Raw genomic sequence first — 24,797 nt, forward strand, 5'->3', positions numbered from 1 at the left:
GCAGGCTAGGCCTGGACTGAAGCCCTTCCACCTATATATGGTAGGACTAGAGCCAGATAGCTAGGTACTCCTCTCCCACACTTGCCAGAGGTCCTTCTCAGAGCCCACTGGGTGACCAGAGATAGCTCAACAGCCACCACCACAGAAACATGGATGCCTGTAGCTCCTGGCTCTCAACCAAAGTTGGTAGTTCACCACAGTCTGCTCTCTGGAAAACTGAGGGTAGCTTAACCTGCTCCCCAGAGGGCTGGACTTGTAAAAGAGGACCTATTTGAAGCTGGGCTCTGGTGGCTCACCCGTGTAATCCTAGCTACTCAGAAAGCTTACATTTGAGGATTGAGGTTCTAGCCAGCCCAGGCAAACAAATCTCCAATACATCAGCAAAATGCCAGAAGTAGAGGTATGGTTCAAGTGGTAGAATACCAAACTTGAGCAGAAGAGCTGAGCGGAGAGCAAGATGCCCTGAGTTCAAGACACAATACCAGCACAAAGAGTACTTTTTGTACCCTTGTAAGCAGGAGAACTGCTTGCCTGGCTTGAAGAGGACCCTGACTGTGCCTGAAAACGGGGTCCCCCTCAGGCAAGGCTACATCTTCCCCTTAGATGTGGGCTCCCTGATGCTAAGCATTATGCTTCATACCTCAGGCTAAGGCTAGCTAGCTACCCCATAGGGACTGTGGCTCTCCCACAGATCTTTTCCTTCCTGTCTACCTAAGGGGGCTCTGCCAGTACTAGGAATGCCCATGACTGGCCTCCCACAGCTGCTTAGCTTAGTGATACCCAGTCTCCCGGTTGTCCTCCCAGCCCCATACGTCGGATCACACAGAATAGATTCTCTTTGCCTGAGTTCCTTAAATTGGCGGGAAGTAGGCAGTATAGGGCTTGCAGTGAACTATAGGCCAAAACTGAACAGGGAAGAAGGGAAAGAAGTGTTGGCCAGGAGCCCTCAGAAATACAGAGGCAAGCGTGTGGAAGCCAGGAGACCCGACTCTGGAGAGGAGCCCTCAGAGAAAGGGGGAGGGGATAGAACCATCCAGGTGAGGCAAAGCCACTGAGCAGGCAAAGGCACAGGAACAGGATGGGCACTCACTGTCTGCACCTGGTGTTGCAGTGAGATATACAGGCCCTTCAGGAACACTGCCCCCAGGCTTGGCTCTGTCCTCACCTCAGCACTCTGCTCCTCTGACGAGTCATCATAGTCGTGTTTGCTCTCCTGGCTGCCATATTCTCGGGGGTATGAACGGTAGTCCATGTCCCGGTAGTCATGGTCTCGGCTGCGGTTTTCTCCTCCATCATCCTGAGATCGATCAGTGGCTCCATAACGGCCAGTCCTGTCACCACGACCACCCCTAAGGAAAGAATAATAGGATTCAAGGCTGTACTTTCTTGAAAATTGCAAGAGGCATGGGTTGTCTCACCTTTCCCCACCCCATACCCCATGCTCTGGTTCCACAGTCCCACTCCTCAGCAGGGACCCTGAAAACCACATCACACAGCATGGGCTGACTGTTCCATTGATCTCAAAGCCAATCATCCCCTTTCCACATACCCCCCTACCCCATCTCTTTGATCCACCACACATCAGGCATGGCCTCCTACTGGTATCCTTCTTAGTACCCCAAATCCCAAGTGTGAGGGTTGGCTAAGGCAAAGCCAATCAACCCAATCATGAAATGCCCTTCCATAGCATCCTGGTGGTTTTCAGATAAACTACTCAAATGTAGCTAGGGTGCTATTGGCATACGCTTATAATCCTATGAGACTGAGAACTGAGGATCTTGGTTGAAAGATAGCCTGGGGCATACTTATGTACAATTAACCACCAAAAAGCCAGAAGTGGGGCTATGGCTCAAGTAAACACCAGCCTTGAGAGAAAAGGCTAAGGGACAGTGCTGAGACTCTGAATTTAGGCCCCAGTATGGACACACAGTACTAATATTCACACACACACACACACACACACACACACACACACACACACACACACACACACACACACACACACACACACACACACACACACACACACACACACACACACACACACACACACACACACACCAAGCAGGGTGCTAGTGGCTCATACCTGTAATACTAGCTACTCAGGAAGCTAAAATCTAAGGATTAAAGTTTGAAGCCAGCCTGGGCAGCAAAGTCCCTGAGAATCTAATCTCCAATTAACCACCAGCACTAGTTTTGAGCACAAAATCTGAGGGACAGAGTCTAGACCCTGAGTTCAAGCCCCAGAACTAGTGGACACATGCATGCATGCATATATGTGCACATACACATACACTGAAATGTGGGCCTGCAGGTTTTGACCCCCAATGACTTCTCCCTGCACTCCGAATTGTGTAGGCCACCCTGCCTGTTTAAGTCAACTTACTACTACTGGCACTCATTTACTGCAATAATATAAAACAATTGTCTCAGAGTTTATTTAATATTAGCTTTTTTGAGGATTAAAACATTATTATGGGCACTGGTGGCTAAAGGAGGCTGAGATCTGAGGATCATGGTCCCAAGCCAGCCCAGGTTGGAAATTTCATGAGACTCTTATCTCCGAGTAACCACCAGAAAACTGGAAGTGGAGCTGTGGCTCAAGTGGTAGAGTGCTAGCCGTGAGCAAAAATGCTCAAGGATAGCACCTAGCCCTTGAGTTCAAGCCCCAGGACTGGCACAAAAACAAAATAACAACAGGGGCTGGGAAGGTGGCTCAGTGGTAGAGTGCTTGCCTTGTATTCATGAGGCCCTGGGTTCAATTCCTCAGCACCACATAAGCAGAAAAAGCTGGAAGTGGTGCTGTGGCTCAAGTGGTAGAGCACTAGCCTTGAGCTGAAGAGCTGAGGGACAGTGCCCAGGCCCCGAGTTCAGGCACCATGACTGGCAAAACAAAAAACAAAACAAATAAGCAAAATGGATTCAGCCAAAGTAAAGTGGCTGAAACCTGTAATCGTAGCTACTTGGTTTCTTTTCTTTTCTTTTTTTAAATTTTTTTTGTCGGTCGTGGGGCCTGAACTCTGGGCCTGGGCGCTGTCCCTCAGCTCTTCAGCTCAAGGCTAGCACTCTACCACTTGAGCCTCAGCCCCCCTTCTGGCTTTTTCTGCTTATGTGATACTCAGGAACTGAGGGCCTCAAGCATACAAGGCAAGCACTCTACCACTGAGCCACTTCCCAGCCCCAATCCTAGCTACTTGGGAGGCTGAGATCTAAGGATGGAGGTTTGAAGCCAGCCTAGGCAGGAAAGCAGAAAACCCATGAGGCTCTTATCTCCAATTAGTCACCAAAAAGCCAATGTGGAACTGTGACTCAAGTGGTAGTGCACTAGCCTTGAGCAAAATAGCTCAGGGACTATGCCTAAGCCCTGAGTTCAAGCCCCAAGACAAAAACAAACAAACAAAAATAACCAAGCAACAGCAACAACAAAAAACTCTAAGAGAAACTTGAGCTAGGAGTTCAGGGACAGTCCTGGATTTGACCCTCAGCACAGTAAAAAAAATTGTTGTTTGCAGTAGGCTCTCATTCACTGAACCCCAGTTGAAGGAGAAGAAGAGTAAGTAAAGCCTCTATACCATGGCCCACATAATCCACTAGTAGTAAACTACTCAGCAAACACCTGACTACAAAAGTTTACAATAGTGAGCCCTCTACTGGAGAGTTGAAAAAACCCAATCGTTACAGGCCTGGTATTGTAGAGCTTGGAGAAACTACCTATTATCAGAAATCACTAAACTACTGAATTACAAGCTCCCTTTCCAGTGCTTATGACCTCAGAACAGATCTGTGCTTCCAAGCATAGCTACCAGTGCTTTTGGGAGGCAAGTGAGGCTTATCAGGTTGACATTTATTTTTGGCCAGTTCTGGGGCTTGAACTCAGTGCTTGGGTACTCTCTGTGAGTTTTTTTGCTCAAGACTAGCATTCTACCATTTGAGGCAGAACTCCACTTCTGGATTTTCTGGTGCCTAATTGGAGATGAGTCTCATGGATTTTCCTGACTGGGCTGGCTTCAAATCACCACCCTCAGATCTCAGCTTCCTGAGTAGCTAGGATTACATGCATGAGCCACCAATGCCTGACTTGGTTGATCTTTTTGAAGACATCAACCTGTGTGCTATCCATACAAACATGTAATAATTATGCCAAAAGACATGCAGCTAGCAGGCCATATATTTGAAAAATGTGCTTAAGAATCCACTATGATGGGAAACATTTTGCTTTTTGTTTTGTTTTTTGCCACTCCTAGGGCTGGAACTCAGGGTCTGGGCACTGTCTCTGAGCTTCATTTGCTCAAGGCTAGCACTCTACCACTTGAGCCACATTACCACTTCCGGTTTTCTGAGTGGTTTATTGGAGATAAAAGTCTCACAGTCTTTCCTGCCAGGGCTGGCTTTGAACCACGATCCTCAGATCTCACCCTCCTGAGTAGCTAGGATTACAGGCGTGAGCCACTGACGCCCGGCCTGTATGTGAATTTTTAATATAAATGTGGGAATGTGAAGCATTAATGAAATTTAAAAAGTATCAGTAAACAAGTTTCAGCAATTCAACTTTAAAGAACTGTTAAAATTTTCAAGCTGGGAGCTGGTGGTCTGTAATCCTAGCTACTCAGGAAGGTGAGATCTGAGGATCGAGGTTCAAAGCCAGCCCAGGCAGGAAAGTCTGTGAGACTTTACCTCTAAAAACTACCAGAAAACTGGAAGTGGCACTGTGGCTCAAGTGGTAGAGAACCAGCCTTGAGCTGGAGAGCTCAGGAACTGCACCCAGGCCCAGAGTTCAAGCCCCATGACCAACAGACAAAAAAAAATTTGCTGGACCAAATGCCAGCATTAGGATTTTAAAAAAAAATTACATTTCTTATTGAAGGCAAAAAGATACTCAATGTCAAGTTCCAAGAAGTAAATAATACCTGTTAGACTCACTATCCTATTCCTGAAATTTCATATAATGCCTAGGAGATAGTAGGTATTACCTACTGTACACTCGTACACATACATGCATGCAGGAACATACACACAGGTTTGATATGTAATTAAAGATCATATGAGTATATGATACAAGATACATTTGAAATGAACCATATTTAAATGTCAGAAATGAAACTCTATAGGAAAAGTTAAAAAAAGGAAGAAGAAAAAGAAAACATGGTATCTTCACAGTCTTTTCTTGTTGTTTTCTTTTTGAGGGTGGAGCCAATCTAGGTGCTTGAACTCAGGGTCTGGGCATGTTCCCTGAGCATTTTTTTGTTTGTTTAAACTCAAAGCTAGTGCTCTACTACTTGAGCCACAGCTCTTCCTCCTGCTTTTTGGTGTTAATTGGAGATAAATGTCTAATGGACTTTCTTGCCAGCTTGGCTTTCAACTGTAATCCTCAGATCTCAGACTTCTGAGCAGCCAAGATTACTGGCAGGAGCCACCAGCAATCGGACCATCATCATTTTTGTGTGTGTGTTCTAGTACTGAGATCAAAACATAATGCCTCATGGTCTCACTTGTCTTTTTCTTTTAAGGCTGGCACTCCATGAATTGAACCATACCTTTACTTCCAGCCTTGTGCTAGATAATAGGATATAAGAATCTTTCAGATTTGTCCACCTGAGCTGGCTTCGAACAGTGAAGCCTCCCTCAGATCTCTGCCTCCTGAGTAGTTTGGATTACAGATATGAGCCACCAGTGCCTGACCCGTCTTTTTTGTTTCTTGGTCCTGGGCTCTCTACCACTTGAGTCACAGCTCCACTTCTGGCTCTTCTCTGGGCTTTTTGCTCAAAGTTAGTGCTTTACCACTTTGCCATGGCACCATTTTTTGTTTTCTGATGCTAACTGTAGATAAAAGTCTAAGACTTTCTTGCACTGGCTGGCCTTGAACCATAATCCTCAGATCTCAGCCTCCTGAGTAGCTAGGATTACAGGCATCAGCCACCAGAACCTGGCATAATCTTTATTTTTTGCAGTGCTGGGGATGGAACCCAGGGCTTTAAGCATTCTGAGCACACAGTCTATCACTGAACTATACCTACCAGTCTTGAAACCTTGAAATGAAAATTATGAGCCATATACAGAACCATAAAAGGCTATTAAATTCAACTATATACAAACAAAACACTCTTGTGTAGAATGAAAACAACCATAAATCCAAGGAAAAAACATTAAGTTGGGGGCTGAGAGTATAGTCCAGTGGTAGACCACTTGATTTCCATGTACAATATCCTGGGTTCTATTCTCAAAACTGAAAAATAAAAATTGCTATTTTATATGCTCCTATACACAATTTTTATACTCCTATAGCCCCAGCTCTCACGAATCTGAGGCAGGAGGACTGCAAGCTTGAGGCCAGTCTGAACTACATAGTGACACCTCATTTAAAAAAAAACTTAAGGGGGCTGGGAAAGTGGCTCAGTGGTAGAGTGCTTGCCTTGCATGCATGAGGCCCTGGGTTTGATTCCTCAGCACCACATAAGCAGAAAAAAGCCAGAAGTGGCACTGTGGCTCAAGTGGTAGGGCGCTAGCCTTGAGCTGAAGAGCTGTGGGAAGAGTTCAACCCCCCAAGACCAAAAAAAAAAAAATTAAGGGAGGAGGAAAATATTGGAATAAAATGAACAGAATATAAAAACTGGTATGTTTGAAAAGATGCTATATCTCATAAAACTGAAATTTTAAACTACTGAAGGTCAAGCATTGGTAGCTCATGTCTATAATTCTAACTAACTCAGGAGGCTGAGATTTGAGAATTACAGTTTGAAGCCAGCCCAGGCAAGAATGTCAGTGAGACTCTTTTTTTTTTTTTGCCAGTCCTGGGGCTTGAACTCAGGGTCTGGACACTGTCCCTGAGTTTCTTTTGCTCAAGGCTAGTGCTCTACCACTTGGGCCACAGTGCCACTTCTGGCTTTTTCTGTTTACGTGGTACTGAGGAATCAAATCCAGTACTTCATGCATGCTAGGCAAGCAACTCTACCACTAAGCCACATTCCCAGCCCCGTCAGTGAGAGTCTTATCTCCAATAAACTACCAAAAAAGCCAGAAGTGAAGCTGTGGCTCAAGTGGTAGAGCATTACCTTTGAGCAAAAACCAAAAGACAGTGCTTAAGGCCCTGAGTTCAAATTCTAGGATGGGCACACAAAAAAAGAACTGGTATTTGCTGTAGCCTCTTATTTGCTGAGTTCTAGCCAAAGAGGAGGTTTGGACAAAGCCCATAAATCTACGAGTGGTAAAGCACCCAGGAAACAACTGGCTACAAAAGCTGCTCACAAGAGTGTACCCTCTATTGGACAGGTGAAGAAACTTATCATTACAGAGCTGATACTGTGGTGCTTTGTCAAATTAGATGCTATCAGATATCCAGTGAACTTCTGATTCACAAGTTCCTTTTCCAGCATCTGATGCTTAAAATTGCTTAGGACTTCAAAACAAATATCTAAGCACAGCTATTAGTGCTTGCAAGAGGCTAGTGGACCCTCTTTGGTTTATCTTATATAATATTACATACATACACACACACACACACAAGGAGGGGCTTGAATTCAGAACCTAGGCTCTGTTCCTGAACATTACACCACACACACACACACACACACACACACACACACACACACACACACACACACACACACACACACACACACACACACACACACACACACACACACACACACACACACACGGGCTTGAATTCAGGGCCTAGGCTCTGTCCCTGAGCTTTTTATCTTATATAATATTACATACACACACACACACACACACACACACAAGGAGGGGCTTGAATTCAGAACCTAGGCTCTGTTCCTGAACATTACACACCACACACACACACACACACACACACACACACACACACACACACACACACACACACACACACACACACACACACACACACACACACACACACACACACACACACACACACACACACACACACACACACACACACGGGCTTGAATTCAGGGCCTAGGCTCTGTCCCTGAGCTTTTTTTTCCCTCAAGGATAGCACTCTATCACTCGAGCCACAGCCCCACTTACATCTTTTTTGGTGCTTAATTAGAGATGACTCTTGCAGACTTTCCTGCCTAGGCTGGCTTTGACTGTGATCCTCAGATCTCAATCTCCTGAATAGCTAGAATTACAGGAGTAAACCACTGGTGCTCAGCCTGGTTGACTTTTCTTTGTTTTTGGCAGTCCTGAGGGTTGAACTCTGGTCTTGGGTGCTGTTCCTGAGCTTTTGTGCCCAAGGCTAGTGCTCTCCTACCTAAGCACAATTCCACTTCCAGCTTTATCCTTTGTGTTTCACTGGAGATTAGCATCTTACAGACTTTCTTACCAGGGCTGGCTCCTTGGAGCTCAGCCTTCTGAGTAGCTAGGATTATAAGAGTAAGCCATTTATGCTTGGCCTGGTTGATCTTTTCAAGGATTCCAACCTGTGTTATCTATGCCAGATGTGAAACAATTAGGCCAAAAGAAATTTGGCTAGCAGGCCATAAATCTGTAGAACGTTGGCTGGGAAGGTGGCTCAGTGGTAGAGCGCTTGCCTTGCATGCATGAGGCCCTGTGTTCGATTCCTCAGTACCACATAAGCCAAAAGAAAAAAGCCGGAAGTGGCGCTGTGGCTCAAGATGTAGAGCGCTAGCCTTGAGCTGAAGAGCTGAGGGACAGCGCCCAGGCCAAGAGTTCAGGCCCCACGACCGGACCCCCCCAAAAAAAAAAATTTTTTTTTTGAGAGAAGGAAAAAATTAGAAAACAGAATTCACAGAATGTACAAATTGTATTTAAATGAGGTAGTTGTTTTTGCTTTTGTTTTTGTTTCTTTCATGGGGGGCAAAAGGAGTGCAGAAAGGAAAGGAGTCAAGGTGAACAAATGTAATCATGCTATTCAGTAGACACTATATGGAAAATGACCTCTGTAACTTGTGGGCAGGGATGGGAGGGGGGAATTGGGGAAACCAAAGGGGTGACATTGTCAAAAAATGTACTTATTGCCTGATTCATGAAATGGTAACTCCTCTGTATAACATCTTAACAATAAAATATTTTACAAATTAAAAAAAAAATTAAACCTACACTGAATAGTGGGACACCTTTGGCTCACATCTGTAATCCTAGCTACTTAGGAGGTTAAAATCTGAGGCCTGAGCTTTGAAGGCAGTAAAGTTTGTGAGACTATTATCTCCAATTAACTACCAAAAAGTCAGAAGTGGAGTTGTGGCTCAAGTGATAGAGCACCAGTAAGGTCAGCTCTTCTACCAGCACAAAACCCAAAAGCAAAAACCAAATACAACAGTGACACTCACTAGACATTATGTTGAAAATGAGCTAGCAACACAACTTGTGGGTGAGAACCTGAGGGAAAAACTGGGAGAGTGAAGTAAGGGGTGACTTTGTCCAAAATGAAATCTACATATTACCTGATTTATGTAACTGTAACCTCTCTGTACATCATTTTTTGGGCCAGTCCTGGGGCTTGAACTCAGGGCCTGAGCACTGTCCCTGAGCTTCTTTTGCTCAAGGCTAGCACTCTACCACTAAGCCACATTCCCAGCCCCTAAATATTTTCATGGTGCTAAAAATATATATAATTTTACCTTTTAAGCCATCTTTTTTTCTTTTGCTTGATCTTTTTTTTTAAATTTTTTATTGTAAAGATACTATACAGAGGGTTACAGTTACATGAGTGAGGTAATGAGTATACTTCCTCTTGAACATTGTTACCCTCTCCATTGTTTTCCCCCTACCATCCCCTCCCTCCCTCCCTTCCCCGAGGTTCTTTTTTTTTTTTTTTATTGTGATTAAGTGATTACATAATTTCCGGAAATTCACAGTATTGTGGAATAATGATGCTCATTTATTTGTTTGTTTGTTTTTTTTTTGTCGGTCATGGGGCTTGAACTCTGGGCCTGGGCGCTGTCCCTCAGCTCTTCAGCTCAAGGCGAGCGCTCTACCACTTGAGCTACAGCGCCACTTCCGGTTTTCTGGTGGTTTATTGGAGATAGGAGTCTCACGGTCTCTCCTGCCCGGGCTGGCTTTGAACCGCGATCCTCAGATCTCAGCCTCCTGAGTAGCTAGGATTATAGGCGTGAACCACCAACGCCCGGCTAATGATGCTCATTTAAAGTCACAAGTTCATTCTAACTTTCCTGGAGCAAATTGTCTATCACAGTCTGTAATATATAACGGTGCTCACATGTTATATACCATATATGTGATCAGCAGCATGGGGATATTTGGTAGTGGTTCAACCAGATGAGTGGGAGTTCTTTGTTTCTTAAGTCCTGTTAGTTCTGTCGTATCACCTAACATTTTGGATTTAGCATCCACTTATCAGGGAGACCATGTACTGTTTGTCTCTTCTTTTAAGCCATCTTTAAGGATAGGATTTAGTGGCATTAAGTATATTCACTTGCTGTCTAACCATTACCACCACATTTCAGGACCTGTTTACTATGCCACTGCGCTCCAGCCATTAGTGTGTATCTTCTTTGGAAAAATGTCCTTTTACTTGCTTTGCCTTTTTTCCCTTTAAGGTGCTGGGGATTGAACTAAGGGCCTCATGCATGTCAACCATTGACATACATCCTCAGCCCTTGTCCATTGTTTTATTTTAAGAGTTCTATATATGAATTCCTTACCAGATTTTTTTTTTGGTCAGTCGTGGGGCTTGAACTTAGGACTGGGCACTGTCCTTGAGCTCTTTCACTCAAGGCTAGCACTCTATCACTTTGAACCAAAGCTCCACTTACAGTTTTCTGGTGGTTAACTGGAGATTAAAAAGTCTCATAGACTTTCCTGCCAGGCTGGCTTTGAACCGTGATCTTTGGATCTCAGCTTCCTGAGTAGCTACTATTACAGGTGTGAACCACAAGCACCCAGCTAGATTTTAATTTGCAGATATATTTCCTTATAATATGGGTTGTGTTTCTTTCTCTTGTTAATACTTTCAACAACAGGTTTCTTATGTTGACAATAGATTTATTTTGAAAAATTATTTTTGTTCATTTGTTTTTGTGTGCCTATAATGGGTCTTGAACTCTGGGCCTTGAGCTCTCACTCAGCCTTTTCAATGGACATTCTACATTTTTTTTTTGGGGGGGGGGGGTCCGGTCATGGGGCCTGAACTCTGGGCCTGGGCGCTGTCCCTCAGGTCTTCAGCTCAAGGCTAGTGCTCTACCACTTGAGCCACAGCACCACTTCCGGCTTTTTTCTTTTTGCTTATGAGGTATCGAACCCAGGGCCTCAGGCGTGCAAGGCAAGTGCTCTACCACTGAGCCACCTTCCCAGCCCCTACAATTTTTTGAACTTTTCTATAATCAAAAATTATCTCAAGATGGGGACTAGTGGCTCACATCTGTAATCTTAGGAGGCTCATATTTGAGGTTTAAAAGTCAGCCATGGGGCTGGGAATGTGGCTTAGTGGTAGAGTGCTTACCTTGCATGTATGAAGCCCTGGGTTCAATTCCTCAGTACCACATAACAGAAATGTTAGCCAGGGCAGAGTCCAAGAGACTCTATTTCCAATTAACCAGCAAAATGTCAGATTGGAAGTGTGACTCAAATTGCAGAGTGCTAGTTGTGGGCAAGCAAGCTGGGCAATACTGCCAGGTCCCAAGTTTAAGCCCTGGTACTGGCACACTCAAAATACACACCCAAAAGCCAGGTGTGATGACACATCCCTATAATCCCAGCAGTGGGACTGCTGAGCAAAGGTAACTGAAAGTTAAGTATAGTAGAATCCCCACATACCCATTGTCTAACTTTGACAATATCATAGAACCATGGCAAATTTGTTAAAAGTAAGGAATTGATGAAATGATACACTTCAATATGATTTCATCCAATACATCATTTCTCTACTACGTCATTTTTCTGTGCCAGGATCTAATAATGATGTCAAATTGCATTTAAGCATCATGATCCTATAAGTACACTCTGGCCTAGGAAGGTGCTCAGTTCTTCCTTGGATGTTTTATTTGTTTTTGAAGAGCACTGGTAAGGTATTTGTAGAATTTCCTTCAACTTGGTTTTGCCTTACATGATTTTCTACTTAAGACTTGAATTATAGGCATTTTATTTCCGTTTTTGAGAAGCATATAACCAAAGGGCCATGGCTTCTGATGGCATTATTACAAATAGTACAGGCCATCATCGTGACTGATCTCTGTGGATAATGATTGGGATCATCTAGTTAAGGCGGTAAATGCCATTTTCCTTCCTGTAAAACTTCTATTTTTCTCTATACTGTTTGGAAAATGAGTCACTAAAGCCAGCATATTCTCAGGGGAAATAAATGCTCTGCTGCATACAAGGGGCTATCTATACACACGAATCCGAGTTTTTATGTAAGGAAATTCTATGACAGAATATTTCTAACCTAACAGATTCACAAAAGTCCAAATCTTTTATTCTTTCTTTCCTTCCATCTTGTTGGTCCTGGGGCTTGAACTCAGGGCCTAGGCGCTGTTTCCAAGCCTCTTTGTGCTGAAGGCTAGCACTCTACCACATGAGCCACAGTGCCATTTTGGAATTTTTCTGAGTAGTTTATTTAAGACAAGAGTTTCATGGACTTTCCTGCCTGGGCTGGCTTCCAACCATGATCCTCAGATCTCAGCCCGTGAGTAGCTAGGATTACAGGCCTGAGCCACCAGCACCTGGCTAGTTAAGTCCAAATATTTAATAACAAAACTCTGTTGGCAAGGCTGAGAAATTATCTCCCATATTGCTGGAAGGGAATGGGATAATCCTTGTAAGAGAGGAATAATCCTGATCCACAATTCTACTGGGGCGAAAATGTTCATCTCAGCATCTCATCTTTGTTTAAAATATTAAAGGACAAAAGACAACTTCAGGGCTGGGAAGCTAGCTCAGTGGTAAAGTGCTTGCCTTGCATGCATGAGGCTCTGGGTTCAATTCCTCAGTACCACATAAGCAGAAAAAAGAAAGCCAGAAGTAGGGCTGTGGCTCAAGTGGTAGAGCATGCTAGCCTTGAGCTTAAGAGCTGAGGGACAGCACCAGGCCCAGAGTTCAGGCCCATGACCAACAACAACAACAAAAACAAGACAACTTAAATAAAAGATTCTGTGAAAAAAGATTGAGAGAAATTTTAACCAAATATCAAAATGTATTATAAAGGTAGATCGGTGAAGAGATTTTTTTCTTTGTTGATGTTTTCTTTTCTGTCATTTGTTCACTTTTATGTCTTTTGGACGGTAAGGAGGAGCACAGAAATGGAGGGACAGGGGCTGGGAAGGTGCTCAGTGATAGAGCTCTTGTCTTGCATGCCTGAGGCCTCAGCACCACATAAGCAAAAAAGAAAAAAGCTGGAAGTGGCGCTGTGGCCTAAGTGGTAGAGCTCTAGCCTTGAGCTGAAGAGCTGAGGGACAGCGCCCAGGCCCAGAGTTCAGGTCTCACGACCGGACCCCCCCCCCCAAAAAAAGAGAAGAAAAAAAAGAAATGGAGGGACAAAGAGTGAACAAATGTAGCAGTTGTACTCACTAGAGTCTATGTTAGGAAACTGTGTCAAGAGGGTAATAGAATAAAGAAAAAGCAGAAAATGAATTCAACTGACCAGATCAACTTTAATGGAAAGTTAAAAATGTCAGGGTGACCTAAGAAGAGTCAGGAGACGTGGGGCACACTAGGGGCAGGGGTGGAGGGACTTAAATAAGGTTGTGGATGGGGGCAGGGTCACAGCTGGAGGGTTCAGAGTTTCACCACTTTATGGTGCTGGTGTGGCTCCTGGAAGCTATTGTTTGATCAAGTCTCCAGCCCTGGCTGCTTCAAGGAGCTCTGGCGCCTATCACCTGGTGGGAAAGGGAGGGGGCGGGGCGGGGAGGGAGGTGGTAGATTCTGGGTTGGAGAATTTCAGGAAGGTCCCCGGGAAAAGGGTAGTTAGTAGGCCAAGTCATGGGAACATTATTGAGTTATGAGAACAAAGCAGATTCCCATCAATGTTGAAAATGAACTATACAGCTTGTGGGTGGGATGGGAGAGAAAGAGGGAAGGAGTGACATTGTCCAAAAAGAAATGTACTTATTACCTGACATGTAACTAACTGTACATTACCTTTATAACAATAAAAAAAATGAAAAAAGCTGTAGATCAGTGAAACAGAGTAAGAGTTTGCAACACATAAAAACACACATAGAAACTTAGCATAAACAGCTGGACACTGGTGGCTCATCTTAGTAACGCTGGCTACTCAAGAGGTTGAGATCTGAGGCTCAAAGTCAGCCTGGAGAAAGAGTCCCTGAGACTAATTTCCAACTAACCACCAAAAACCCAGAAGTAGAGGTGTGGCTCAAGTGGCAGAGTGCTAGCCTTGAGCAAAAAAGCTAATTAACACAAAGACCAGGCTTCACAAAGTTCAAGTTTCTATTTCCATACATACATGAAATTTACATTGCAAATTAACTGAAGCTTATATTTAAAATTAACAAGTGAACAAAAGTGGGTTAGTCAATAAATAAACTGTGGTGATAACCATCTGACTTCAGGATCAGCAAATTCCAGCCAGTGTGCCAAATCTAGTTACTTTAAATAAATTTTTATTAGAAGACAACTATACTCATTTACATATGATCTGTCTGATTTTGGTCACAGTAGTTGGAACAGGGACTGTCTGTAATCCTAAAATATTTACTACCAGTTCCTTCATAGAACACAATGTGTTGACCCCTGAAGAGAAAGTAAAGTGGCTGATCTACCTCAGAAGTGGTAGGGTGGTTTTGCATTCAACTCAGCAAGATCATCAGAGTTCCTAGTAAAGTGTTAGAAATAACTAGCAAGGGGCTGGAGACATGGCTCAAGTAGTTGCCTAGAAGTGACTAGCAAGTACGTCAGTGATGACTTAACAGCCAGCCCTTTCTTTTACCCTAGAAATTATCAGCAAGAAAAAAAAAAACTTCAAAAATTCATTGCAAAGCTGGGTACCAGTAGCTCATGTGTGTAATCTTAACTACTTAGGAAGCTGAGATCTGAGGATCACAGTTTGAAGCCAGCCAGGGTAGAAAAGTCCACGAGATTCTTATCTCCAATGAACCAGCAAAAAGCTGGAAGTGGGGCTTGGCTCAAGTGGTAGAACATTAGGCTTGAGCAAAAAAGCCAAACAAAAGTGAAAAGCCTTAGTTCAAGCCCTCATACCAGCACACAAAAAACAAGAAAAGAGAAGAGATCAATGCAATCTTAGTGAGTTTCTGGTTGACTGGTTTTGAGTGTCTTGATAAATCTTTTTTTTTTTTTTTTAACCTGTCCTGGGGCTTGAAGTCAGGGCCTGGGCTCTTGTTCCTGAGCTTCCTTTGCTCATGGCTAGCGCTCTACCACTTGAGCCATAGCTCCACTTCCGGCCTTTTCAGAGTAGTTTATTGGGGATGAATGTCTCACAGACTTTCCTGCCCAGGCTGGCTTTGAACCATGATCATATCTTAGCCTCCTGAGTAGCTAGGACCATAGCTGTGAGTCACTGGTACCTCACTTTTTTTTGGTGTTGGTAGTGGGGCTTCAATTTAGTGCCAGGACAGTGACCCTTGGCTTTTCTGCTCAGGGTTAGTGCTCTACCATTTGAGCCAGTTTTACTTCTGTCTTTTTGCTGGATAATTGGAGATAACTGGACTTTCCTATTGGGGCTGGCTTCAAACCCTGATTTTGAGATGTCAGCCTCTCGAGTAACTAAGATTACAGGAGTGAACTGCTGATAAAACCTTTCTGGGGTGGGCTATGGTGGCTCACGCCTGTAATCCTAGCTACTCAGGAGGCTAAATCTGAGGATCATGGTTCAAAGCCAGCCCAGGCAGGAAAATCTGGGCAGGAAAGTCTAGGAAAGTCCGTGAGACTCTTAATTCTAATAAACCAGTACAAAACCGGAAAGTGGTGCTGTGGTTCAAGCAGTAGAACACTCACCTTGAGCTGAAGAGTGCAGGGACAGTGTTCAAGCCCAGAGTTCAAGCCCCACGACCAACCAAAAAAAAAACAAAAACAATAAGGGGCTGGGAAGGTGGCTCAGTGGTAGAGCGCTTGCCTTGCATGCATGAGGCCCTGGGTTCGATTCCTCAGCACCACATAAGCAAAAAGAAAAAAAGCCGGAAGTGGCACTGTGGCTCAAGTGGTAGAGCGCTAGCCTTGAGCTGAAGAGCTGAGGGACAGAGCCCAGGCCCAGAGTTCAGGCCCCATGACCGGGCCAAAAAAAAAAACAAAAAAACCTTTTTGGTGTTGTGATAGGGATGGAACCCACGACCTCACATATGCTAAACACACACCTCAGCTATCCACCTAGTCCCTGGATATTTATATAGAATAAAGCTCCACAAATCGTTAAAAGTAAAACTACACACTTGAAGAATCTTCATGACATAGGGCAGAAAAAGGGAATATTTTGAAGGCACAAATTATAAGGCAAAAAGGTAATGATGTTAGCCCATCCAAATAAAGAACAGGTATCCTGGGGGAATCGTTAACTCAAATGCAGCAGCCCAACCCCACAGCACCCCTGGCAGCAATTAGAAGCCCAACATTAATATACACACATGGCAAGACAGAGCCGTTAAACATAGCACTGAGTGATGTGAAGTTCAGGAAACAGAAGGATGCCTGTAGCACTATGCTGTTCGTGCAAATTGAAAACAGACACTGGAAACAACACTACCAATTTTAGAAGATACATTTCCAGCACAACAGTGCTGCTACCCAGAGAGGTGGGAATTGGGAATAAAAATGAAAAAATAAACACAGCAAGAGGAGGTCTTGCACTGACTGACCTGTGATAGAAACCTACCTCAAACTATAAAGTGTGATTAACTCACACCTCTGCACTTCAGGTCCTTTAAAAGCCCAAGAAAAGTCATTGGTTTTACTTTGTGACAAAATCTGAGGCAAATGTATCACTTTTCTTCAAGCTCAGCAATGGCCTCACAGCAGTTCTAGTAAATAAAGTCCCCAAATCAAATAGTTTTTTTTCTTCTTTTCTTTTGTCTTCAGACAAGGTCTTGCTATGTGATCCTCCTGCCTCAGCCTCCCCAGTACTGAAATTGTAGATGTGGGCCTTTCAAAGAAGACATTTTTAAAAAGTGGTGCTAGAGTTTGGATTTAGTGCCTTGTGCGAGTTATCACTTGAGCTACACTTGTCACCCTCTTTGCTTTCCTTGTTTTATAAACAAGGTTTCACTTTTTGCTGGGACCAGCCTGGACCATGATCTTCCTACTTATGCTTCCTTTATAGCTGGGGTGATAGGCATATGCCACTGCACCCAGCTCCCTCTCTCCTCTCTCTCTCCTAGGTTGGCCTTAAACCACAATCTTCCTGATCCCTACCTCCCAAGTAGTCAGGATTACAGACGTGAGCAACTGTGCTTGGCCTTAAAAGAATTTTTTTCTCTTTTTGTCAATCCGTGGGGCTTGAACTTTGGGCCTAGGTGCTGCCCTGCACTCTTCACCTCAAGGTGAGAACTCTACCTGAGCCACAGTACCACTTCGGGTTTTCTGGTAGTTAATTGGAGAAAAAAGTCCCCCCCTCTTTTTTTTGGTCTGTTATAGGGCTTGAACTCTGGGCCTGAGCACTGTCCCTCAGCTCTTCAGCTCAAAGCTAGTACTCTACCACTTGAGCCATAGCACTACTTCTGGTTTTCTGAGTGGTTTATTGGAGGTGAGTCTCATGGACTTTCCTGCCCAGGCTGGCTTTGAACCATCACCTCAGATCTCAGCCTCATAGGTAGGTAAGATTATAGGCATGAGCTACCACTGCCCAGATATAACGCTACATTACAAAAAGGGGTTGTGTCAGGAGAAGCCCTTCATAAGACATTTCTAAAATTATTATCATACCACAATTTCTACATTTATACTTTTTTGACAACTAAATTTTAAACTTAGTTCCACACTTGTTATGCAGGGACTATACCACTTGAGCCATGGCTCCAGCCCATTTTGCTAACTGGGTTTTTTTTGCCAGTCCTGGGGCTTGAACTCAGGGCCTGGGCTCTGACCTTGAGCTTCTCTTTGCTCAAGACTAGCACTCTACCACTTGAGCAGCCACAGCACTACTTCCAGCTTTTTCTGTTTATATGGTACTGAGGTACTGAACTCAGGGCTTCATGCATGTTAGGCAAGCTCTCTACCACTAAGCTATATTCCCAGCTCTTGTTAACTGTTAACAGTGGCTTTTCTAGGTGAATTGAGTTTTCCTCATGAGGCGCTCTTAAAACGTTCTGGATAATTTCCTTCAGAAGCACCTGGATGGCGAGGAGGTGTGCTCCACTTGATCCAGATAGGGTGATGCAGAAATATGGACTTTTACTCAAGATCTCTATTTCATGTAGCTATCAACTATTTCTTGTTCAATACCAAAGTTAAAAAGAAAGAATTATAACCAGGGACTAGCGGGTCATAACTGTAATCCTAGCTACTTAGGAGGCTGAGATCTAAAGGTTGCGGTTTGAAGCCAGCCTGGGCAGCAAAGTCCATGAGACTCTTATCTCTACTTAATCACCAGAAAACGAGAAATGGCACTGTGGCTCAAAGTGGTAGATCACTAGCCTTAAGTGAAAAAGCTAAGGGACAGTACCCAGGTCCTGAGTTCAAGCCCCAAAACAGACAGACAGACACATTATATGTGCTAAATATGGTAATATATACCTGTAATTTCAGTACTCAGAAGACTCATGAGTTTGAGGCCAGCTTGGGCTACATAGTGAGAATCAACCTCAAAAAAAAACAAAACCATGGGGCTGGGAAGGTGGCTCAGTGGTAGAGTGCTTGCCTTGCATGCATGAGGCCCTGGGTTCGATTCCTCAGCACCACATAAGCAAAAAAGAAAAAAGCTGGAAGTGGCGCTGTGGCTCAAGTGGTAGAGCACTAGCCTTGAGCTGAAGAGCTGAGGGACAGCGCCCAGGCCCAGAGTTCAGGCCCCACGACCAGACCCCCAAAATAACAACAACAACAAACCATGGCTGAGCACATGTGTAATCCTAGCTGAGATCTGATGATCGTGGTTTGAAGACAGCCCGGGCAGGAAAGTCCCTGAGACTCTTATCTCCAGTAAACTACTCAGAAAAAGCTGGAAGTGGGACAGTGCCCAAGCCCTGAGTTCAAGCCACAAGACCAGCACTCACACACACACACAAAATCCTGTATATAATTACTCCTTCCAAGACAAGTCATGACAACTACAGCTTAGCTTGTCCCTTAAGTCTTCCACTATCTGACCAGGCTTGCCTCATACTTCTGGGCAAATTCCTAACTCTAACCATCATACTAGTACCCACCCCTCAAACCCCAGGCAACAGCCATGCCTCCTCCTCTGGCCATCTTCCTATAGTGGCTGCCTTCACCTTGGTGAATGGCACCCATATCCAGCCTACCCAAGCTAGAAACCTGGGCCTCAGCCTGGATTCCTTTCCCTTCCTTTCATCCCTTTACATACACCCTGTGATGTGATCACATCCACCCATATGTATCAAGCTATTCTGTAGTCACCTGTAAACCATGAGATCTCCTTTGTGAGATCTGAGTGCCAAGCAGGTCTCACAAAGGAGACCTCCAATCATCTGTAGCACTCCCAGAGTCCAGCACACATCCTGGCTCACATTAGGCCCCAAACACATAAGCTGAACAGAAATCTTTGTCTGTGTTGCTTCTTCTATCCAGAGCCCCTACCAACATCTTCCAGGAGCAGTTATTACGTGGGGATGAACCTGGGGGTGCTTGGGAGGGTGGGAATAGGGTAACTCACCGTCTCTCATACTCCATGTCCTGATAGGGCCTGCGGGGGCTGCTGGGGCCCCTCCTCAGCCGCTGGCTCCGTTTCACTTCCCAGCCACCCCCGCTGCTGCCACCATGATCTGCCAGCCTGGGTGATGCCTCTTGCAGGGACTCTGGAGAGATGGAAGGAAGAAAAGGGTCAACGCTGTTGGGGCAGAGAGGGTTTCTCAAGGAAACTTATTGACCTGGCTGTCTGCTGTCCCTTAGCCCACCTCCCAGTGTTCCTGTGGTTCAGAGCAGGAAGGCAGCCCTTATAGCCCACTCCTTCTGTTTTCCACATGACACTAGACCTCACCCCACCCAGTCCCAGGAAATAGCAAAGCCCTTATCAGACAGGGAGCATATTGTAGAAGAAACTGTGGGAAGATTCAACAGTGTTACAATCTGGGTTTTGCCAAGATCAAGCCACCTGCTGTATGTCCAGTAGGGCCAGGGGGAGTCTCCCAGTGCTGGCCCACTTGCTCGAATTAGGCACATTAGGTACAGAGATAAGACTTCACAATCGGCAAGGGATTTATCAGCTCAGTGGTGTATCGCTTGGCTAGCATTCCCAAGGCCCTGGGTGCCATCTGCAACATGGCAAAAACAACAAAAACCCCACACATCACAATGGGAGCCCCAAGTCCTCAGCAGGCTCATTCAACTGGCTTAAGGTGCAATTTCATCTCCCAGGAAGATGTTGCCTCTATCCTAGCATGAAAGGCTCTTGGGGGTGTGTTTGAATGGGCTAAGTTGGCAAGAGATAGCTGCCACCTCCCTGGATTCCTAGCCAACACAGCTCTGGCCTTCACACAGCAACTGGCTCGGCGCTGAGGTGTAGCCAGGTCCCAAGGTGGTGCCTCTCTCCCCAGGGCTCTGAGGTTAAGTTTTCCAGAAGCAAAATGGGCCCTTCCTCAGATTGTTCCAAAACAGTGTGTTCTTCCGCTGAGATGGAGCAGTAGACGTTTCCTCTAATTCTCAAAGACTATCGTGAGAACTAAGAGTCTTCACAACGATTTGACCCTGCCCACGAACGAACGATCCCAGAATCTTCAGGCCCCACCCTCTGAATAGGAACTGGGTAAAGCCAGGCAGCTAAAACACCTGCCCAACACCAGGTTGCCACCACACCTTTCCTCCCCGAACACACTCACCAAAATTCTCTTCCTCCACAAGCTGCTAGGAACCAGCTACCTGCTCCCTGATAAGTAAAAGTTAGCTCTAGCGGCTGAGAAGCAGACACAAAACCCTCTGGCCAAAGGGCTAGTAGCTGCACGGTCATCCACACAACACAAACAGGAGCCAGAGTTACAGACCCCAGCCCCCCCAAAACGAGGGATCAAAATCCCGGAAAGAATTTACAGTAGGGGGCTGCAATCAAATAGAGCCCCTTTCAACATACAACCATCAGTGTCACGGATGGGAACTCCTGAGGAGAAAAAGTCGCCATACATATCCCTGCGCGCGCACGCGCTTGCGTGTGCGCACACGCACGCACACACACGCGTGCGCGCACACACACATACTCTCTCACACACACACAACACACACACACACACACACAGTTACGGCCAAGACCCTTGATGGGCAAAGACCAGAGGCAAGATATACAACACCCCAAGGATAAATACCAATCGCTTTCTCCTCGCCTTCGTCCCCAACCTCCCCACGCTACAGGACATTTCCCTGTAGATAGAAAAGTAGCAAAGTAACAGAGCAATCACATTCCCAATAATAAAGTTCGGCGTAGCAAACACAGTAAAGCATACTAGCCCACTTACAACGTACCTCCCTTCCCCCTATCCGCGCGCACCCATCCCAAGTCCCAATCGCGCACGCGCTTCTGCTTTCATAAAGAGAGGGGGGGAAACCCCCTCCTGGGCTCAGACCATGCATGCATAGCTTGGCTGGGTGCAAAAATCGCTGGGCTGCAGTCCGTCTTCGCGCCTCTTTATGAACACTGCACCTCCGCCCCAGCCCCTTACCTCCGCCCCCACGACCAGCGGCGACGCTCACCTTCTCTGCCGGGGCTGTCAAGGGAGGGCTCCCAGGCATCACCTCGGCCCGCCGCCACCTCCTCCTAAACTCACAGCTGTCGGGCCGGTGTTCACAGCAATCAAGTCAGAGGGCAGCAAAGGGGAAAGGGATAGGGGAGTAGCGCCAGACGCGCGGCCCTCCTAAGGGTCGGCCCTCTCAGGGAAACTCAATGCCGCCTACTCCCAGCCGGCCGCAATACCCAGCACAAAATGGCGACGAGGAGACGGCAGCCGGCACTCCGACCACCATCCACCTACTAAGGGAGCGCGCTCTGGCCAGCCTCGTCTATTGGCCGCCGCCAGCCAGGGCCAGCCCTTGTCTCCTCTGATTGGCAGCCATATGCCACCTCCCCACACCCGTGAGAACGCCCCAGAAAGTCCAAAAAAAGAGTAGCTGTGGGCCAATCGTGTAAGGCCCGCTTTTTCGTAGCTTGCCTATCCTTTGAAGTTGAAAGGCAAGCGGGAGCTCCACCTCTTTTCTCTAAGGACCTCCCAGATGTCATCACTTTACAAGGGGGATGTGAGAGAGGTCAAGAAAAAAAAATTCTCAGCCTGCTCACAGAGATAAAAGAACGGATTGGGGCGGGGGGCTGACAGGGACGAGAAAGAAAATTCCTCAATGCTCCTCCCCACTCCTGAACTCCGATCCGAGATCTATTTCGTGAGGGGAGGGCGGAGCGACAATGATCTCACGGTAGTTAACTGCAGCTGCGCACACTCGTATTTCCGTCTCCGCCCCGAGATCCAGCGGCACAATCTGTCATGGCGGCCGGACTGTTGAGATTGTGTACTCACCGCCTTTTGGCGGCCGCGACGACTCGCGGGCTCTCTGCTGCTCGAGTGCGTTGGGAATCCGGCTCCTCCCGGGCTGTGGTTGCCCAGTCTGTTGTGGCGGGAAAACGGGCGCCAGAACCGGCCGCCCAGTGGCTAGAGGATCCCGAACCGGAGGACGAGAATGTCTACGAGAAGGTGAGAGGGACTGGGAACGGGATGCCGGAGGGGTCAGTTGGGGACCGGCGGGCGGGGGCATTCTAGAGGACGTTCTTTTGAAATTGAAGACTGCGCAACTGGCAAAAACTTATAATTTGGTGATTTTTTTTCCTAGCTTGTTTTCCTCTTTTGTGCCCTGATATCTTTGGTCCAGGGTCGGGGGGTAGTGCTTTTATTTGCAGACAAATCAAACCTGAAGTGAGTAGCGTTCAAAACGGAGTACAGGACATATAGTCCTCATACTATTTAACACTGATACAGGGCACTTGCTTGGAGCAAGTCTCTGCTCTAAGCCCTTTATATGTATTCATCTGCTCCTTAAAATCCGATTTTGAAGTGGTCATAACATCTACCTCATATAATTCAGTGGGTCAGAATGCTCACAACTGCAGCTGGTACTTTGAAAGTATTCAGCCTTAGGAGATACTTATTACCACGGCCTGCCTCACTGGGATATTGTAAAGTTTATGAATTTGAAAACGCCTATCACATGTATATGGTGCAATGGGAAACCTGGATAGGCGGAGGGGGCTGTTTTATTAGGTTGAACCATGGGGAATTGCCAATATTCAATTCTTTTTGACTCATAAATAGCCCTTTCCAGTGTCCTAAGAAGAAGCACAAGAATTTAGTGAGGGACGGAAATTGTTCTCAGGGGGAGATTGGAAAGCAGGTTGTACAAGACCTAGCATACCACTTTGTGGAGAAGCAGGAAGCACTCATAAACCTCTTTTTATCCACAGAACCCAGACTATCATGGTTATGATGAGAACCCTGCTGTGGACCTCTGGAACATGCGGGCTGTTTTCTTCTTTGGCATGTCGATTGTCCTGATCTTGGGCACCACCTTTGTGGCTTATATGCCTGACTACGGGTATATAGGATGTCCCAAGAGAAGGGCAGGGGCAGAGGGAGGGGTGGTGGTTGAAAGGATCTCTAAATGGTGGGTAATGGGGTGCTGAGGTGGGGCTGGTGTCCAGTTTCAAATCCTTACATGTGCTTTTGCTACTGCTGCCTCCAGGATGCGTGAGTGGGCCCGCCGAGAAGCTGAGAGGCTGGTGAAGTACCGAGAGGCCAATGGCCTCCCGATCATGGAGTCCAACTACTTTGACCCCAGTAAGATCCAGCTGCCAGAGGATGAGGACTAATCTGTTGTTGAATAGAGTTTAGAAGGTCTACTTTTCTCCTCATAATATCTAATTAAAGCACTTGAAAGTTTGACTGGCTGCTGTTGCTTTTATACACACACACACACACACACACACACACACACACACACACACACAGAAATTGAAGCTTGTCTGCAAAATGGCTCACAATTTTCTCCCACAGCAGATAGGAGGACGAGAACAAAAGACAATCTTTTTCTGTGTGTGTGCTAGTCTGAGGCTTGATCTCAGGACCTGGTGCTGTCACTGAGCTATTTTGCTCAAGGCTAGCACTCTACCGTTTGAACCACAGCTCCATTTTTGGCCTTTTGATGTCTAGAGATAAGGAGTTTCACGGACTTTCCTGCCTGTGCTGCCTTCTAACTATGGTCCTCAGATCTCAGTCTCCTGAGTAGCTAGGATTATAGGCGTCAGCCACCAGTGCCTAGCTCTGCAATGGTTTTTTTGTGTCTCAATTCTTATGGGGGGAGGGTTAAGGAGATTGGAGGAGAGGGCCGGGAGAAGTGCCTGGACAATGATCCACCTATTTTATACTTTCCATCATAGCCAAGATGACAGGTGTGCTAGCTCTTGGTTGATAAAGGGTCTCTTGAACTTTTCTGCCCGGGCTGGACTCCAGCCTCCATCCTCTCAATCTCCTCCCAAGTCAATAGCATTACAGGCTTGAGCCACTGGTACATGAAGGTAATTGCTAATATTTATAAGATATTCCCTAGTAGACTTTTCTATAATATTTTCTTTATATTGTATGGGCACTGGGGCTTGAACTCAGGACCTTACAATCTTCCTTAGCTTTTATGCTCAAGGCTGGTGCTCTACCACTTGACCCATACTTCATGTCTGGCTTTTTGGTGGTTAATTGGGAGATATGAGTCTTAGGGATTTCCATGTCCAG

The 24,797-nt window shown here is 45.8% G+C and overlaps 2 protein-coding genes across 7 annotated transcripts in view; one reads left to right on the forward strand and one right to left on the reverse strand.

The window, feature by feature from the left end:
- Rbm10 (RNA binding motif protein 10) overlaps nucleotides 1-21,986 on the reverse strand; it is a 37,119-nt gene extending 15,133 nt beyond the window's left edge. For 4 of the 6 annotated variants that reach the window (XM_070040565.1, XM_070040564.1, XM_070040562.1 and 1 more), the window contains exons 1-3: nucleotides 21,693-21,986; nucleotides 19,700-19,841; nucleotides 1,166-1,349 (exon numbers count right to left, since the gene is read on the reverse strand). In XM_070040565.1, coding sequence (XP_069896666.1) covers nucleotides 1,166-1,349; nucleotides 19,700-19,841; nucleotides 21,693-21,762 — 396 coding nt within the window. In that variant the 5' untranslated portion in view covers nucleotides 21,763-21,986. The remainder of the gene's footprint in view (nucleotides 1-1,165; nucleotides 1,350-19,699; nucleotides 19,842-21,692) is intronic. The other 2 variants (XM_070040566.1, XM_070040563.1) reach the window with 1 other exon arrangement.
- Nucleotides 21,987-22,262: 276 nt separating this feature from the next.
- On the forward strand, nucleotides 22,263-23,951 carry Ndufb11 (NADH:ubiquinone oxidoreductase subunit B11). The gene is made up of 3 exons (XM_070039195.1): nucleotides 22,263-22,712; nucleotides 23,477-23,607; nucleotides 23,755-23,951. Exons 1-3 carry the CDS (start codon nucleotides 22,506-22,508, stop codon nucleotides 23,879-23,881), a joined length of 465 nt encoding a protein of 154 aa, XP_069895296.1. The 5' UTR covers nucleotides 22,263-22,505; the 3' UTR covers nucleotides 23,882-23,951.
- The last annotated feature ends 846 nt before the right edge of the window (nucleotides 23,952-24,797 follow it).

This window comes from Dipodomys merriami, unplaced genomic scaffold (assembly GCF_024711535.1).
Source record: "Dipodomys merriami isolate MVZ:Mamm:240054 unplaced genomic scaffold, mDipMer1.0.p SCAF_3, whole genome shotgun sequence".
In the NCBI taxonomy this organism is placed as follows: Eukaryota; Metazoa; Chordata; class Mammalia; order Rodentia; family Heteromyidae; genus Dipodomys; species Dipodomys merriami.